Below are 18,352 nucleotides of genomic sequence, written 5' to 3' on the forward strand. Positions count from 1 at the left end.
AGCTCTAGCTAGGAAATGATCTGAATGGCTTGTTAGAATTGGCCGTGTTGAGGGGAGGATTTGACATAACCCGGGAATCAAGTGGGAAGATCACCTGATTTTTCCCGCGATGGCTAAGTGCGGCGAACTTACGTTTATCAAGTATAGCCAACAATCGTCAAACCAATAACTTACCGCCAAATCATTGCAGCTGAATTGTCAGGCGCTATTCGACTGGCAACCGACGATAATCGGTATCTAGTTAATAAACCTTTGGTAGAATAGCGATCGCGGGTCAGGACTATGTCAAGTAATTGGAAGATAGAGTAAGGGGTAAGGAGATAACCCCTCTCACACTCGAAGAGATCGACGTGATGTACACTGGCGAGAAGACTGAAGACGAGATGATTTTTTTGCAGAGTATAGTTCTCAAGGCCACACTCGTTAGTCGTTTCAGGCTTCGTTGGCGTGTTGTATTGTCGTTTGTTTTCGTTGTGGCTTTTGCCCGGTAGTTGAGACCGGGAGCCGGCCTAGGACATACAAAGTGAGCAGGATTATTTTGCAGAGTATAGTTCTCAAGGCCACACTAGTTAGTCGTTTGAGGCTTCGTCCTACCGATGCTCTGGCATGCAATCTTACACTTTACAGCAAGGTTGAGGAACGTGAATGACAGGATACAGGATGTAGCAATCCGGTTCTACTCATACTCTGGCAAGAATTACAAGCTGCAACTGAGGGGAGACAATCCCGTTTCAGTTATTCAGTCCACCTTTGAGTTGATCAGTTCAACGACCTTCCAATAGTAGCTCGGAAGGCCAGTTGTAATTGGAGCTTGAGGTGGCTGTGTAGTGCTGTTTCTTCTCTTAATAGGAGGTGCTTTCTTGTGTATATATAGACCTGAATGTCAGTGAGACGGGTCATCATCGAGACTAGACTCTCAGGTACCATATCGTTGTTCAGTTCAGACCATTCAGTCCTCATCTAATTGTCAAAGAGTTGAGCCAGGTAGTTTTTTTTAGGGGAGTCAGATCAACGATAAGATATAGTAACGGGATTGATGAATACAATCTGAAAGCTACACACCGGAAGCACAATCTCTAGAACTGCACAGGCCGCTTAGAAAGCCTCTATTAAAACATTTATTACCTGGACTTCAAATTTCTGTAGACCTGAATTTGATTTGATACGTAAAGAAACCAGGATACTGCAACCTAATATTACTGAGCAAGTCAGAACAAAGCATAATAGTATAGCAAGCTCCGATTAAGGCGTTATTCCAGTCCGATATCTTGTTCGTGTCCACAGCACTGCCGACATTAGAAAAAGGGAGGACACAGCTCGATTCTTACCTTCGAAAGCATCGCCCACGTAATCCAGGTGGGTATTTCACAAAGCGCTCTTGAACAAATACTGCCGAGGAACTTTCAAAAGATCCTGGATTGTCACGTTGTGAGCGCAGTATCTCTCCAAATACATGCACGTTGCCCGACCCTCCATCAAAGCCCGCCTTCTGAGCCACCACTGCCCGGTGCAGATCTTAGAGTACCAGTAAGCCATAACGAGAAGGGCGCGAGGATCCTTATTCAGCACTAGAAGGCCGAATTCATTGTGCATGCAACTGTTAAACACGTAGAATAGTGCAATCGCTGACGATGGGCATTCCATGTTCCGTGGGGCGAATATGCTGATTATAGGAATAGCGTAAGGGCTGCTGTCTGCAGAAAGCCCATCGAGTTTGTATAGTTTCATAAATCCTGGCGGCACATTCTCCAGTGAGAATTCAACTGTCGGGAGAGCTGAGAATAGGGTATGGAAAATGCTGTCTGGCCTATCTGGCTTGACAAGTCTCCAGAGTGCAGATTTTCCGTTGCCCATTTTGAGCCATTCCGGCTCAGTCGTCATGGACGGAACGAGTGGCCAGGATTCCTCGGGCATCGGGACCTCGATGGAAGCAAAAGTTATCACGCCTAGCATAGTAGCCGCAGCCCAAATTGCATCGCGATCAGCGGGGGGAAGTGGTGCCGAGAGTTTCTGGTTAAAGAGAGTCACGCCCTTGGTCCAGTAATGGATTTCTTCGATTGTCCGCCGACTAGGTATTGGTGATCTAATAATCGATGTCAGGATGGTACGCTCACAGCTGAGAATCAGGTTGGTGCGTTGCAGCAATATAGGACGTGAACGCAGTAGCAGAGCTCTTAGGAGACCTTCTAAGAACCATGACTCAAAGAATTACTTAGGAAAAAATCTCTCAATGCATACAAATATCGGTCATGGATTGAAGTGAGGGTTTGCGCGAAATACATCAGAAACGGGTGCTAGGAATTCAAATATTAGAAGTCTCTATAAAGACAGCAAGCGAGCAGTCTCACCCTGAGCGTCAATCGATACACCTCGTTCTCATAAAGCTGCCTTAACTCAGGAGGCCCTAGCGACAACACCGTTCTTATTTGGAATCTCTCTAAGCGGCTGAGATTTCTCTCAGTCAGCTCCAACTTCGATTCCTCGACGGATGTGAGATCCGTCACTAAGGCACTATAAGTCTGCATTTTGCCATTGAGCTTCCGGCTTATTGCGTATTGAGGCTGGAGATCAGGAATTCTGATGTCATAGTTGCAACAGACACGAAAAGACAGGCATTTACTGCACTCTGGGAGTCCTTCGTCACACTAAACATCGTGATGAGTAATTGAACCCTACGCTGCCAGGAATAAAGGAGAGGACATACCTTCACCCTGCGAAGCTTACAATTGACGCATCCCGATCGTGATTTTCGATGCGCTCTGCGTTGGCGAACATTTTTGCCGGCGTTGAGTGATTCTTGCGAGGCGGCCATGCTGAATGATTTACCCCGAGCAAGGCGAAAGTATGTTCCAAAGCGAGTTTCAAATTGGGGATGTCTAGGAGAAGGAAGGAATGATGAAATAGAAGATCACGACTGAAAGCCAAGTCCATCAGCCCCCGAGAATATGTAGGGCAGTGCACGGGGCCCCTGCGGCCTTAAGAGATTCGGCATGGGATCCTTAACCCCGCCCACCCAAGTCCAGACGGGTGGGTGCTAACCTCCACTCGTATTCTTAATCACCACTAGCCTAGATTAGTATTAGCCTCTCCATACTAACTACCCTGACCTGGATACTCCCTTTATATGATACCCTGAGGGCATAGGGCTAAATCTCATTATAGCCTTAAGAGATTCAGCATAAGATCCTTAACTCTGCCTGCGTAAGTCCAGGAAGATGCGTGCGACCTCCGCTTGTATTCTTGATCACTGCTAGCCCAGATCAGTGTTAGCCTCTCCAGAGCTATCAATCAACCTGGATGTTCCCTTTACGTGACTGGATGCAGTGCACAGGGGTGGATCCTGCGGCCTTAACAAATTCGGCACAAGATAGACTTCCTTCATATGATGCAGGGGTTAGATCCTACAGCCCTCAAAGGTTTAGCTTAAGATCCTTAACCCTACCTGCCTAAAACCAGGAAGACGCGCGCTAACCTCTGCTCGTATTCTGGATGTACGCCTTGGGTCATTTCAAAGAAAAATAAATCCAGCATAATCGTCACGAGCTGCCTTTTCTTCTGAGCATCTCTAAATGATCTGGGCTATATAAGGGCAGTCGTTTTCCCCTCACACCTACCGTCCTGTATACAAATTATAACCCTTGTACATCGATAAGCACTCCTCACTGTACTGTGTCACCGCTCTACCATCACCTGAGCCCACTCCTGTAATTATGGTACACCTCGACGCCGTTCGGGCCTGCAACAAGGCACTGGTCAAAAGGCAATCAATCACGGCCGTCTTTGTAGGCGGCACCTCAGGCATCGGGGAATACGCTGCGCGCGCTCTGGCGTCCACGCACGGTACTTCTGGTCGGGGCCTGCGGATGTACATTGTCGGCCGGAACGAGGCAGCCGCGAACACCGTTATCGCTGAGTGCAGAGAGGCATGTCCTGCGGGCAAATTTTATTTCGTGCCTGCCAGTGATCTCTCGTCCCTCAGAGAGGTCGACCGCGTCTGCAGACAGATCGTTAATGCGGAGGAAGCCAGTGCAGCTGGAAAATCTGCCTCTATTGATTTGCTTGTCATGAGCCAGGCTATGTTCGCCTTTGGGGGACGATTGGGACAGCAAGGTAGAGATTTTTTCACAAATATCACTTCGTTTATGCAACATTGCTGACTCGGACGGAACAGAGACCAGCGAAGGCCTGGAACAGTCATTGTCTCTGCTCTACTACTCGCGCATGCGCTTCATCACCCAGCTTCTCCCTCTGCTTCTTGCTTCTCCGCTTTCGGGACGCGTTGTCTCTGTCTTTGGTCCCGGGCGAGACAGCAAGCTCGTTCTGGATGATCTTCCCCTCCGCAACCCTGAGAATTTCGGTTTCGGCAATTTGGGCTCCCACGCCGCATACATGACCACCTTTTTCTTCGAGAAGCTGGCCACCAGCCACCCAGGGAAGTTGTCTTTGTCCCATTATTTTCCCGGTATCGTCATTACCCCCGCCTACAAGAGCGACGGCGTTCCCGCCTGGTTCAAGCGTGTCTTCACCGTTGCAAGACCTCTATTCCGACTTCTCAGTGTCCCTGCAAAGGAATGTGGAGAGCGCGTGCTCTTTCACACTTCACCTCGATTTCCAGCGCGGTCGTCGGACGCTGAGGCGAAGTCACCAGCCAAACTTGAAAACATCAAGGTCGCATTGTCTTCGGATGGAGTCCTTGGAGGTGGCGCCTACAGAACAAACTGGAATGCGGAGGTGGTTCCATTAGGAAAGGGATACAAACAGCTCGACAAGGACGAAGTCAAGGAAAAAGTGTGGGACCACACAATGAAAGCTTTTCAAGAGATCTCGTCTGGTGGCTACTTTTCTGGATGATTCACATCGACTTTAAGGCGGGGTATTTATTTGTTTGGTCTAGAGAGGGTCTTCAACAATTCCGTCATTGAACAAGAAATAAGTTACATTGAACTAGAATTCAAACTCCGTCGTTGGCATACATATCCCTTAACAACGTTAACTTCCTCATGCTGTCTGCACTGATGGAGTGTCTACGTAGGCCCAACAAATCCCTTTCGGTTGAACAATCCCTCAACTGCTACTTCTGAAGCAGGGATCGCCAAATAGTCTCTAGCTGTCGCCGCGATTCGCGGAAACTCACTTTTGAGTCTAGGGCTTCAATAATTCAATAATTCACTAGCTTGTAAACAGAACCCTGAATATACGAAGATTATTCGCATTTGCAATTATATTTTATTCGTTACGAGTAAAGTTCATGCTGCGAATTTGTAACGGGCATCCACAGAGTGCAAGCACGGTAAATAAAAAGGTTGAGGGAAGTTGTACGATAGCTTTTTGTCTTCAATTATTATTGGTCAGGGTCAGTGGGAGCACAAGGGCGGAAAATATCGTGCTGATTGTGCAGAAACAGCCCGTGGAAACGACGATCACGACATCGCGGGTGTAGGGTTTGCAGGGCATGCTTATGATCCCGAGAGAGAAGCTCGGCTCTGGAAAGATTCGTTGAAGATGGTCGGGCTGACAGACGATCAGTAGGTTGCGTTAGACAGAAGTAACAGGAATGATGAGGTCCTTTTCTCTTGTTTCTACCTGATTTCCTCTTGTCAGTTGCTGCTACTTCTTCAGAAGATGCGAGGCTAGATAGTCAAATACAGTGGGAATGAACTATACATTCGATAGAATTCAATTCGCTGTATTTCGTCTTGCACTACTGTTACACCACTGCAAGCATAGCTAGAGAGGCCCCTCCAAAACTAACTTATGTGATTCATCTTCAAAAGCCGGAAGTTGATTTTAATTCTACATGTCACAAACATGCACGCCAATACGTAACCCCGAAGAAAATAAAGCCACAAATCTTAAGCGTTGGATTCTCCCAGTAAGAAGACATTTCTCATTTGAGAGAAGATGCAGGGTCCCGAATTGCGCCAGTGTATACTCTCGTTCGAAACCTAAACCGGCCCAGAGAGCTTTTCTCAATATTTGTCACTTGACCTCAAGATGTATGCTTGTAGACAATGCCACTTTTGTATAAAACTGTAACAACAAATCACGAAAAATTATGTCCAGTTGGGAGTTTGATCTTGAGAGAGGGGAGACAACGCTGGCAAACGCTCACAGTTCGTTGCAAACTCGTTTGCCAGCGCAACGATTCTTGAAGATTCGGAAGGTCACTTCTTTCAATGGAAAACTCAGCATCCGCGTCATCTCGGATCTCAGAGAGTCCACCGCGTGGTTCCCGCCTATATACGAGGATGAAGTCGGGAGCAGGAATGACAATTGGACAAAGAACAAGATCTCGATTTTGGACGACTGACTGTGGAGAACGTAGCATCTCTGGCGATGGAGGCAGGATCGCCCCTGGTTCTTTTCTCACTTTCAGAATGAAGGCCGATTGTAACACCAACGCACAATGAACCTTGGAATCATCAATCAATTACTTGAACCTGACACATCAACTCAAGGAGAGCTGCTTAAAGATGTTTCCCACTTTCTCGAATAATTCCCTCACGTGCGCGGGACTCATCATGCCGCGACCACGAGCGATGCCGACTCTCTCGTCCAACTCGCTCCAGAGCACATCCATCTGCCTCGCAGACAGCAAGCCCGCTTCGCCACCTTCAGACACCACGCCAATCCCCAAACACCGCTCAATTCTCTCTAGTAAATGGACAACGACCTCGGAGAACAGCATGCCCTGAGTACACGGTCCTGCCAGCGGCAAGCCTCCGAACGTGAGGCCTGGGATAGGGGCGATTGGCTCCGTGGCGATTCGCTCGATGCGCGCAGTCAGGTGCTCCAGGGTTAGCTCGTAGAGGGAGATAAGCTGGATGAAGATGCTCGTGATCGTCAGCGTGAGGGGGGCCAATAACAGTTCCGAGGCGGCGAAGGGATAGGATGAGGAGGGGACAGTGGAATTGTACAGGCTGCTTTGGTGGGATTGGGACGCTGAGAGTCGGGAGGGGACTGACGGCCGCGGGTGATGAGCTTGGGCGAAGACATCCATCTGACACGACAGCGGTAACAAGTCCGGGTACGTTGACCTTGTCGGTTGCTGAGCACACAATAGCCCGCGGGTCGCACGGTTGGCGAGAAGCCGCGTCAGAATCAGCAGGAACTCTTGGGATGCACCGAGCACGAACTCGGCCAGCGTGAAGTTGTCAATGTACAAGGGGCCCTCCTTAAAAATAAGGCCGTTGAAGTCGAGAATGGCTCTGTTGGCCTCGGCCGCTGCCACACGAACGTGCAAGTTGAGATTGATCTTGGAGAGCTTGGCCATGGCTTCTGAGGCAGCGATGCCGTCTACCGCGACTTGGGTTGGTCCAGGTATCATGAGGGAATCCGCCTGAGGGTAGTAGATGCTGTCAGCGGGCGATGACGCTGTCATTCCGGTCAAGGGCGTGTTCAACGAGTGACTGGTTGGTGCTGTGATGCCCAAGACCGAGTTTCTTGTGGACGTTGAGCAAGTCTCGAGGTCGTTGGGAGCATCCCAGGAGAGGGAGCCTTTACCAGGCTTCTGCAGAGGATTGAGCGAGTCCACTCCGATAGCAGGCCATGTTGTCGCTGCGGAAAACCCATCATCTCGTGTCGTGATTAGTATTGGGACTAGAGTGGGTGCCGGAGAAAACCTGTTACTCCAACTCGGTTCTTTGCTCGCAGGTTGTGACGACACCATCTCTTCAACGCGTGCAGCTCGAGAATCGTCGATTGTTGAATGTGAGTTTTCCGAGTCCTTGGTCGCTTCATCGGCAGAAGCAGCCGCTCGACGCGGCCTTCCGACTTTCTTCTGCTGCCCGGCGGTGCATTCCACACCTAGCAGCGTGCATCGCGCGCATTTGGAGTCGTTGGGGTACAGGCGCAGACATCTCGACTTGTGTTTCCTGCAGATCTCACAGGCGAACCGTCTCTGTGTTGGGTGAACAGTTGCGCGCATGGTGTTTTGTCCGACGGGTCAACGAGTTTAAGAATGCAGCAACTCGGATCTAGCTTTGGCAATGGTAAAAGAGCCCGGATCGAGTTGCCGACACCAGAAGGGGAGGGGCGGTAGTCTCTCAACTCGAAGTCCCGGAGGGATTCCTGTTAGGTGGCGCCAGCCCTAAAGCCTCCGCGGGCGGAGGGTTTTTAAACGCCTGACTGGAATCAAGGATTGGGGATCGCCCGGAGTTCTCCGACCTGAAACCTCCCAATGCACCGGCTTACGCCACCTTAGCCAGCAGTTTGCTCCGGGCAGGCAGAGCGGGCATAATCGACCTGTTCTTAGTGTCTGACGAACTCGGGAACCCTTCGTCTTCTGCCACTAACCAAATCAGATTCGAGTTGTGACGGTCTGAGGTCGTCTTACTAGTTACTACACATGCGGAGCACGAGTAGCGTGCGTTGTTAAGTCTTGTCTCTTTGCCAGTTATGCCGGATCTCACCGTTGTCAAAACGTTGGGTCTGGTGCCGTCTAATGTGGAGGAGCACCACGACGGTTCAGGGTAAGTAATTAACCCTAACCCTGATGCCGCGAAAGTCAGGGTCAGGCGGTTGCGACAAGCTGTGGCGGACAAACAACGCTGTGCGGCTCTACTTACACCAACCGGAACCGGATGAACTCCCATCAACGAGGCTAAGAATGCCTGATTAGTGATATCGGAGGTCCGGATGAAAAACACGCCGATGGAACCTTTTTCCACGCTGTCAAAAAACCCTAAACCGACGAGTGGCCCGACGAAATTGTAGAAAATGATGTCCTGATGTGCTCTCTACTTAACTTCCCTAGTTCCTGTACGTACAGCTGTGAATCTGTCTCCTCACTCAACTCAACTTCTCTTGCCCCCCTCTACTTCTTCTGCCTTTAGAGAGCAGCTACTCAGATCTCGAAATGGCCCTCGACCCGTCAACCCCCGACAATGAGTCTCAGAACTTTACCTTCTCGGACGAGGAGTGTACGCCGTATCAGGCGCACGGCATTGATCCCGAACACAATTCGGCTGAAAAGGTCGCCTCTCGAAGCAGAACAGCATGGCACATGGCCTCAGAAGTGCACGCGATGAAAGACCGAGACGAGGAAGGTGGGAAGAAGCCCAGGAAGCTCGGCGTGACCTGGCAGAACCTCACTGTCAAGGGCATCAGCAGCGACGCCACATTCAACGAGAACGTCCTGTCCCAGTTCAACCCCTTCGCAAAGAGCGGCAAGGACGTCCCCATGAAGGCCATCATCGGCAACTCGTACGGTTGCGTCAAGCCCGGAGAGATGCTGCTCGTGCTTGGACGCCCCGGGTCAGGATGCACGACATTACTGAACATACTCTCGAACCACCGGCTCGGCTACGAAGAGATCACGGGCGATGTCACGTTCGGAAACATGTCCGCTGAGGATGCCAGGCAATATCGTGGCGAGATCATCATGAACACGGAGGAGGAAATCTTCTTCCCGACATTGACCGTCGGCGATACCATCGACTTCGTCGCCCGCATGAAGGTCCCATATCACCTGCCGCGGGGAATCAAGACGGCTGAGGAGTACGCTCAGTTCAACAAGGAATTCCTGCTGAGGTCTGTAGGCATCTCCCACACTGCCTCTACCAAGGTGGGAGACGCGTTCATCAGGGGTGTCTCTGGTGGGGAGAGGAAACGCGTTTCCATCCTCGAGTGCCTGACCACTCGAGCAAGCGTCTTTTGCTGGGATAACTCGACGCGTGGCCTCGATGCCAGCACCGCTCTGGAGTGGATCAAGGCGATCAGGGTCATGACCGACGTCCTCGGACTCACCACCATCGTCACCCTCTACCAGGCAGGCAACAGCATCTACGAGCATTTTGACAAGGTGCTCGTCCTCGACGAGGGCAAGCAGATCTTCTATGGCCCCCAGAAGGAGGCAGTGCCTTTCTTCGAACACCTCGGCTTCGTGTGCGACTCTGGTTCCAACCGGGCAGATTTCCTGACTGGCGTGACAGTTCCCACCGAGCGCCTCATTGCCCCGGGCTACGAGAACAAATTCCCCCGGACTGCCGACGAGGTTCTTGCTGCCTACGACAAGTCAACTATCAAGCCCAAGATGCTGTCCGAGTGTAAGAGCTATCGAGCAAGCGAGGAGGCGACGGAGAATACGGCCGTCTTCAAGGAGATGGTCGCTCGGGAAAAGCACAGGGGCGTGTCCAAGAACTCAACCGCCACCGCCTCCTTCCATACTCAGGTGAAGGCCGCCGTCATCCGGCAATACCAGATCATGTGGGGTGACAAGGCAACGCTCATCATGAAGCAAGGCGCCACAGTCATCCAGTCTCTCCTTGGCGGCTCTCTCTTCTACAATGCTCCCGACAACTCTGCCGGTCTCTTCCTCAAGGGCGGCGCCCTGTTCTTCTCCATCCTGTACAACGCTCTCATAGCCCTTTCGGAAGTCACCGACTCGTTTACTGGCAGACCAATTCTAGCCAAGCATCGCTCATTTGCCCTGTACCACCCAGCAGCCATCTGCATTGCCCAGATCGCCGCAGACTTCCCCGTCCTACTGTTCCAGGTCACGCACTTCGGCCTCATCCTCTATTTCATGGTCGGTCTGAAGAGCACCGCCGAAGCCTTTTTCACCTACTGGATCACCAACTTCATCACAGCCATGTCCATGACGGCCCTCTTCCGACTCATCGGCGCCGCTTTTCCCACCTTCGACGCCGCAACCAAGGTCTCGGGCCTTACGATTGTCGCATTCTTCGTTTACATGGGCTATATGATCATCAAGCCTGAGATGCATCCTTGGTTCGTGTGGCTCTTCTGGATCAACCCCATGGCGTACGGGTTCGAAGCTCTTCTCGGCAACGAGTTCCACGAGCAAGACATCCCCTGCGTTGGCCCGAATATCATACCAAACGGTCCCGGTTATGCCACTGGTGAGGGCGGGCAGTCCTGTGCTGGTGTCGGCGGCGCAACAGTTGGTGCGACCAGCGTCACTGGAGATGACTATCTCGCATCCATGTCCTTCAGCCACGGCCATATCTGGCGTAACGTCGGCATCATCTGCGCATGGTGGGTGCTCTTCGTTGCGCTCACCATCTTCTTCACCTCCAGGTGGAAGCTACTCGGGGAAGGCGGCAGTAGCCTGCTCATTCCTCGGGACCAGCAGCACAAGTCGAAGCATCTGCTACTGCCCAGAGACGAGGAATCGCAAGTAAAATCCGGATCTGACACTCCAGGCGGGAGCCTCGACAAAAGCCTCGGCAAAGACCTCGTCCGCAACAGAAGCATTTTCACCTGGAAAAACTTGACGTATACCGTCAGGACCCCTTCGGGCGACCGAGTCCTCCTCGATAACGTGCAAGGGTATGTCAAGCCTGGCATGCTTGGGGCTCTCATGGGATCTTCTGGCGCCGGCAAGACAACTCTCCTTGACGTCCTCGCCCAACGCAAAACGGAAGGCACTGTCCACGGATCCGTCTTAGTCGATGGCCGCCCTATCCCCGTCTCCTTCCAACGCTCCGCCGGCTATGTCGAACAGTTGGATGTCCACGAACCTTTGGCAACCGTCCGCGAGAGCCTCGAATTCTCCGCGCTCTTGCGCCAGTCCCGCGATACACCAACCGAGGAAAAGCTACGCTACGTGGATACTATCATCGACCTCCTGGAACTCCATGACCTTGAGCACACACTTGTCGGTCGTCCTGGTGCTGGCCTTTCGATCGAGCAGCGCAAGCGTCTTACAATCGCCGTCGAGCTTGTCGCAAAGCCGAGTATCCTCATTTTCCTAGACGAACCCACGTCAGGTCTTGACGGCCAGGCCGCATACAACACTGTCCGCTTCCTACGCAAACTCTCAGAGGCCGGACAAGCCGTCTTGGTTACCATCCACCAGCCGTCGGCCCAGTTATTCGCGCAGTTCGATACATTACTCTTGCTCACCAAGGGTGGGAAGACGGTGTACTTTGGCGATATTGGTTACAACGCAAGCACTGTCAAGGCCTACTTTGCCCGATATGGAGCGCCTTGCCCTCCCGAAGCCAATCCTGCTGAGCACATGATCGACGTGGTGTCAGGAACAGGAAGCGTGTCTCAAACTAGAGATTGGGACAAGGTGTGGTTGGAATCGCCGGAACACGACCAGCTCACAAAGGACCTGGATGCCATGGTGGGAGAAGCGGCAGCTCGACCTTCAGGAACCGTTGACGACGGGCACGAGTTTGCAGCTTCAATGTGGACGCAGGTCAAGCTCGTGAGTCACCGCATGAACGTCTCGCTTTTCCGGAATACCGAGTATATAGACAACAAGTTCGCCCTGCATATTAGCCTAGCGCTCTTGAACGGCTTCTCGTTTTGGATGATCGGCGACCGTCTCACAGACCTACAGCAAAACCTCTTCACCGTATTCAACTTCATTTTCGTGGCGCCAGGAGTCATTTCCCAACTCCAGCCTCTCTTTATCGATCGCCGCGATATCTACGAGACGCGAGAGAAGAAAAGCAAAATGTACCACTGGGCTCCCTTTGTTGCTGGCCTCATCATCTCTGAGATCCCTTACTTGATTATCTGCGCATTGCTATATTACGTCTGTTGGTACTTTACTTGTGGGCTCCCGACAGCGCCTGAGCACGCCGGCAGTGTTTTCTTCGTCGTGGTAAGTCTCCTCCCATCCCCGCTGAGCTCGAGTTGGCAACGCCAGAACTAACATGGAGACACAGGTAATGTACGAGTGTCTATATACGGGTATTGGCCAGATGATCGCCGCCTACGCCCCCAATGCAGTCTTCGCGTCGCTCGTCAACCCGCTCGTCATCACGACTCTGGTCTCATTCTGCGGCGTCATGGTGCCGTACAACCACATTGAACCGTTCTGGAGATACTGGTAAGCACCAAACCTGCCTTCCTCCACGCCTGAAAACCTTTCGTCTTGGCAGAATCTAACAGTGGTGACATTTACAGGATGTACTACATCGACCCCTTCAACTACCTCATGAGTTCCCTGCTCATCTTCACCACTTGGTCCAAGTCTGTCAACTGCGATTCTGACGAACTCGCCATATTCGACCCGCCCTCCAACCAAACCTGTGACGAATACCTCGCCGCCTACCAGCATGGCATGGGGGCGGGGACAAATCTCCTCAACCCGGACGCTACCGCCGACTGCCGCGTGTGCAAGTACACTGGAGGCGGGGACTACCTCAGGACACTGAATCTCCAAGACGAGTACTATGGGTGGAGGAATGCAGGCATTGTTGTCGTTTTCGTGATTGGCATTTACGGGCTGGTGTTTATGATGATGAAACTGAGGACGAAGGCTACCAAGAAGGCCGAGCCTTAGCGTATGGACCGGATGGACGTAGAGTTCTATGGCTTCCACAGGATTACCGGCCTTGGATATTGTGGAAAAGATAGCCTATGTTTGATGTTTGAGGACGGCGGGGATGGAGGACAGGACCGTTGAGGCGGAGTCCAAGAACTCCATATTCAAGTTGTACTTAGTGTCCATTGTGGCACACTATCTGTGAGTATAGTTGAGGTTTACGGAATACAAGACTCGATAGCAGTACTCACGGAGTTGCTCTGTCAGAGTAGCGCAACGATACGCACTTCGACGTTAGGTGCTGTAGGCACCCTTCCTCTTTTACTTCTTGTCTTGATTCTATAAGACCCTCAGCAGAAAACCTATGGTTAACTGTGTGATGGGAATAAGATGTCCAGCCTACACTGATTCAGTGATCCCACTTACTATTCTCGTAAGTATGCTTAATCAGTGGTCGACTGTCCAAACAGTCGCCTCCTTTTCCTGGTTACCAAAGTACATAGAGACTGACACTGAGTGTAAGTTGCTCTCTGTACCAAAAATTCCTAACTAAGGATTTTTAGTGATGTCAGGTTGGGAGTTTATACCTTATCACTAATCGCTCACGATGCCTTGTAGACGTCAACTAATTGTAGTTTGTTTAATCACCAATGTTTTTGCAGCTAACTAATGGCTGCTGTATGGAAGATTGATTATGTTCAATGGTCTCCCATAAGGGGGAACCCTCCCAATCGCCACTACACAAAAGGATTATTTTGTGCCCAAAGGGTACCCGTGTATTGCATAAATTACAACGACGGATATAGTCGTTTGTTAGGCACCTGAGAACCCGAAAATGAGTGTCAACCACCCGCGTCAGTGAAAACTCGGCCGTCGTCGATGCAACTAGCTAACATGACGTCGGGTCACATGACCTACACCATTTAAAAATCGCTTCTAGGGTTAGGGAAAAAGTCGGGACATTTGGGGAGAAATAATCAAGAATTCGTCTACCAAGGGAACTGTTGAAAAAACAACTGTATCCTCTTCTTAGGTAGTAAAGTGTATGCTCTGTAGTTTGCATCAAGGCAACGGCAGATCACTCTAGTGATCTCTACGTCATGATACTTGACACTAGTGATAGTGAGCTGACGGGCTGGATATCACTATGTGAGTGTAACGTGCACCACAGAGTGGAAGCACGGTAAAATAAAAGGGTGAGGGAAGTTGTACGATAGCTTTTTGTCTTCAATTCTTATATTGAAGCCTGCCCCCTCACTCCCTGCTCTTGTGTAGACTATTTATACATTTAATCTTTAACACAATACACATTATCACATATATGACGACGGAGCGGTGGGGCGAGCCGCTTCCGTACGTACGTCATCGCGCCGCATCCGCACGTGTCTTGTGCTGCGTACGCAATCCCGGTGCCACTTATCACCGTGATGTGACGGGGCATTACAACTATCCCCCCTTCATGGCTTGGGTCCTCACAAGCCGAACGCCTATAGATGTAAGCTGGCGTTCAGGGGGCTGAACCGTGTCCGAATGTCCGAATTCCCATACTAATGAGCCGCATTGCCGCAGGTACTTTTCGGACATGGTTCAGGGGGGGTGGTTCTGTATACTAATCTGTGTCCGAAATTTCAAATATGGGAATTTCACGTCGACAAGGGCACCATTCGAATCGCTAATTTTGCTAGAATTTTAACAAATTTACCCCCAATTTTTGTCACGCGAACTGAGCGAGTTAATTTTTTGGTGTTGTCGGCCAGTTTGTGCGAGGGTTAGGGCTCAGTGTCCGAAAGTCCAGCGATAGGTTATGTTCTGTGTCCGAAATTGGGGTGAAAGAAGTGGTTGTGTCCGAAATTGGGGTGACATCCCAGCCACTCTTTGGGAGGCCCAGCAGGTGTGAGACCCCGCGTCAGAGTCAGAGTACTCACACTGCCTGCGGTCGGACGAGCCTGTTCAGCCCATTAACCACGGGCGATTACAATAATAATTTTGCCAATAGAATTACTGTAAATAATTCCAACTGAAGGTTCTGTCATTGATCATGTCTCACCTAAGCACTGAATTTTTTTGTCCTGAGTGTAGTCGCGCGGCGTTCCACAGCAGAACTGCCCTCTCGAAGCACATTTCCGACAATCATCGGAGACTCACATCTATCGATTATAATGGCCAGAGTTATACGCTCGCTGTTACTGAGGATGGTACCAAGTACTTGTGTCCCAAGTGTGAGGGTCAGATGACTTCATTGCGTAGCTTGAAGCGCCATATGGCTCAATTCTGTAGAGCTTCCGATCATGAGCGAGTGCACTCCGAGGCTAACCCTGCCGTTGCTCAAGCCAACGATAACGCACCGCAGGACCGCGATACGGTGACACTTACTCTTAACCTTGCGGGTAATATTCCCTATGACTTGCGATACCCTTCTTAGGTCCACTGGAGAGCTAACAATTACAGAACCGCGCACGCTCGACGACATTGGGTTGGTGTACGAGAATACGTGGCATGTTGCGATTTGCAAGCTTTGTCACTTTGTCGTCGACAAAGCCATAGTCGTTAAGCATTTGAAGAGCGTGCACAGGCTCGTCGTGCCTAATGATAACGCTGTATTGCTAGTGCTACGGATGTACAAACTTCGGCCGCATCTAGCTGTCATTTGGAACGACACGGTGGAAAATCAGCTAGACGAGTCAGACGATGAGGGCCCTGGCCCTGCATTGTTCACTGAACCGGCGTTTCGACCGGGGTCCAAAGCCCTTGAGGATATTCCCATTCTTAATGGCTACAAATGCGCTCTCTGCGACCAGAAGCTCATCCACGTCTGCGTCGCAACGAAAGAGGGCATGAGGACCCACTACAAACGCAGGCACACAGGCCAGGCTGTTGAATACAATGAAGTCAAAGTCCAGGCCTTCTATGGCAGGTCAAAAGTTTTTTCACAGCTACGCTATGTTCAGGTCATGCAGGGACCGGAGGAGATGGTGCCCCCAATCACATCATTCGGAATCCCTGGTGATATTCATTCAGTCCCTGACGCTAATAGCACAATAAATGAGAAAAGGGATCTGAACCAGTTCGGGGTGAAGTTCCAAGTATATCCTTTACTGGAAAAACTGGACTTAAGCGAGCTTGGGCCCCTCCTGCATGCGCCGCAGGACAAGTCGTTTGAGTTGCTCAAAGATTTGTGCCTTAAGATGCTGCAGGCGTCAAGGGAGGATACAAGAGCAGGCTTCCAGCCCATGCTGGGTAAGGTCATGATTGGGGAGCGAGACAAGTACGGCCGAACGGCTTTTTGATGCTGAGCTACATGTTTTTGCGCCGTAACTAATCCAATATTGCAGGGATTTCTTCTATGAAGTACAAGAGCAGGCGACATTAGAAAACTACTCAACAATATGGGGGAAAGGGTTGTGGATCGCATGCCTAGCGATTACAAGCACCGGAACTCTGCATGACGGGCTCGAGCTCACACAAGAGCAGACAGGATCAGCTAATGATCTTGTTCATGACCTCGAGAGACTGAAGGCTACTCCTGACGTCGTTGACTTGGCTACTCAGACTGCAGCCCTGGGAAATGTCGTAGCCCTGAGCACACATATCCTGAGGCAGCAATTTGAGGTCGTCAACCGTGTACTGCCGACAGGAGAAAGTGTCGTCTCTCAGTACCTTGTTCCTCGGGCTATCAGCCTATTGTCCTTGCGACCCAATGGCTCATTCGTGTGAGGAATTGGCAGTCGGTCAACCCTGAAAGACTATATAGACTGAGAAAGCTTGTGGCTTATGTCGATATATTTTAGAATCTTAACTATGCCGGAGAACGGGTTTAAACCCTGTCTTTTATACAGTTCTCCGGCGGACAACTCGCTTCCGCAATTACAAATTGATACTTACAAATCAACCAAGAAACCAAGCGCAATGACAAATCAATATTATAAATCACAAAAGAACCGACGGCAAAACTATTCCTCCGCCGATACCCGTGGCCGGGAGGACGCGGCTTATCAAGCGCGCGTCTCCTCGGTGGTGAGCTGACGTCACCACACTCAGTGCGGCTCGCCACGAGACCCTCAGGAGGGGACTCCTGACAATTCGTCAGCTATCTTCAGATAACCCACGTCACAGCGGCAATGAGGTATGCGCTTAGAAGCACAGTACTATATCGCGTGGCCAAAAGCACTGAGCCATTGTTACTTGATGAGTATGCGCCATTGGAACGCAGATGTGTCATTAGTGAAGGGCTACTGTTAATTATACTGCAGGGACGACGTTGACGAGGAATGCTCAAAGTTCCTCACTCCTCAAAAGTCCACATCGTTCTCGTATTGTGTTCAGGTCCATGCTGCCTGCAAAAAATTTGGGCAGAAACACCAGGTGCCAACGATAACATGGGCAACAAATGACTTCTCTGCAGTTCGGCTTCAGAGTGGGTGCATTCTGACTATCAATTCACTAAAGTCATTCATCCAGGAACAATATAACGATGCGGAGGCGGGACTCCCTGATCTCTGTCTTGGGTTAGAGCTGCCTACGCATTTTGCGAGAGATATGAAGGACTATTTTAACATCCAGCAGCCCCGGTACAGTTTCTTCTCTGAGACGGCAAACAACTTGCCCAAGCAATATCTCTGGGATAGGATGATCGGGACAGCCAGTCTTCGGTCCCGGTTCACTAGTGGGACAGAAGTCAGGTGTAACGACGCTGGGCTGGACTGGAGCTGGACTAAAGTGTAACACACTGGACTGGACTGGACTGGACTAGACTAGACTGGACTGGAACTATTCTTATTGATACAAGAATACAAGACTTGTTCCTTGACTTGGTCTTAGAGGACAAACCCCTCCTTATATACTCGACCAGAACTAAAAATAGACAAACTAAATATAGAACAAAACTAAACATAGGAGCAAGACCAAAACTAAACATAGAAACAAGACCAAAACTAAACATAGAACAAACAAAACCAAATATAGCAGCAAACGCGCCTGGTGAGGCGCAGCGGTTACGACACTGCGGCTCACGCGAAGCGGCTGATGCTCATCGGGTCCATTACAGGAGCCCCCCCGCAAGGGCCAACACTCCGGGTTGGCCGTCAGTGGTTGTTGATATTTCGCTTT

At 50.7% G+C, this 18,352-nt stretch overlaps 6 protein-coding genes across 6 annotated transcripts; 4 read left to right on the forward strand and 2 right to left on the reverse strand.

Annotated features, from left to right (window-relative positions):
- Positions 1-1,365: 1,365 nt before the first annotated feature.
- On the reverse strand, positions 1,366-2,812 carry POJ06DRAFT_239393 (uncharacterized protein; the record flags this gene model as incomplete). Its single annotated transcript, XM_056186037.1, has 5 exons — positions 1,366-2,083; positions 2,115-2,186; positions 2,239-2,294; positions 2,349-2,645; positions 2,705-2,812. 5 exons carry the CDS (start codon positions 2,810-2,812, stop codon positions 1,366-1,368), a joined length of 1,251 nt encoding a protein of 416 aa, XP_056042969.1.
- Positions 2,813-3,492: 680 nt separating this feature from the next.
- On the forward strand, positions 3,493-4,970 carry POJ06DRAFT_212537 (putative oxidoreductase ENV9). The gene is made up of 2 exons (XM_056185461.1): positions 3,493-4,110; positions 4,172-4,970. The coding sequence occupies exons 1-2, from the start codon at positions 3,711-3,713 to the stop codon at positions 4,849-4,851; spliced, it is 1,080 nt and encodes a 359-aa protein (XP_056042970.1). The 5' UTR covers positions 3,493-3,710; the 3' UTR covers positions 4,852-4,970.
- A 1,478-nt stretch (positions 4,971-6,448) lies between these two features.
- On the reverse strand, positions 6,449-7,927 carry POJ06DRAFT_198709 (uncharacterized protein; the record flags this gene model as incomplete). The annotated part of the gene is made up of 2 exons (XM_056185125.1): positions 6,449-6,942; positions 7,006-7,927. 2 exons carry the CDS (start codon positions 7,925-7,927, stop codon positions 6,449-6,451), a joined length of 1,416 nt encoding a protein of 471 aa, XP_056042971.1.
- Positions 7,928-8,775: 848 nt separating this feature from the next.
- POJ06DRAFT_291957 (ABC-2 type transporter-domain-containing protein) lies at positions 8,776-13,525 on the forward strand. Its single transcript, XM_056190375.1, has 3 exons — positions 8,776-12,580; positions 12,645-12,808; positions 12,886-13,525. The coding sequence occupies exons 1-3, from the start codon at positions 8,858-8,860 to the stop codon at positions 13,262-13,264; spliced, it is 4,266 nt and encodes a 1,421-aa protein (XP_056042972.1). The 5' UTR covers positions 8,776-8,857; the 3' UTR covers positions 13,265-13,525.
- Positions 13,526-15,161: 1,636 nt separating this feature from the next.
- Positions 15,162-17,046, forward strand: POJ06DRAFT_257202 (uncharacterized protein). Its single transcript, XM_056188118.1, has 3 exons — positions 15,162-15,633; positions 15,695-16,511; positions 16,579-17,046. Exons 1-3 carry the CDS (start codon positions 15,285-15,287, stop codon positions 16,958-16,960), a joined length of 1,548 nt encoding a protein of 515 aa, XP_056042973.1. The 5' UTR covers positions 15,162-15,284; the 3' UTR covers positions 16,961-17,046.
- Positions 17,047-17,364: 318 nt separating this feature from the next.
- On the forward strand, positions 17,365-17,968 carry POJ06DRAFT_269585 (uncharacterized protein; the record flags this gene model as incomplete). Its single annotated transcript, XM_056189380.1, has 2 exons — positions 17,365-17,435; positions 17,497-17,968. The coding sequence occupies 2 exons, from the start codon at positions 17,365-17,367 to the stop codon at positions 17,966-17,968; spliced, it is 543 nt and encodes a 180-aa protein (XP_056042974.1).
- Between the last annotated feature and the right edge of the window lie 384 nt (positions 17,969-18,352).

Source organism: Lipomyces tetrasporus (assembly GCF_029532465.1).
Source record: "Lipomyces tetrasporus strain NRRL Y-64009 chromosome Unknown POJ06scaffold_7, whole genome shotgun sequence".
NCBI lineage: Eukaryota > Fungi > Ascomycota > Lipomycetes > Lipomycetales > Lipomycetaceae > Lipomyces > Lipomyces tetrasporus.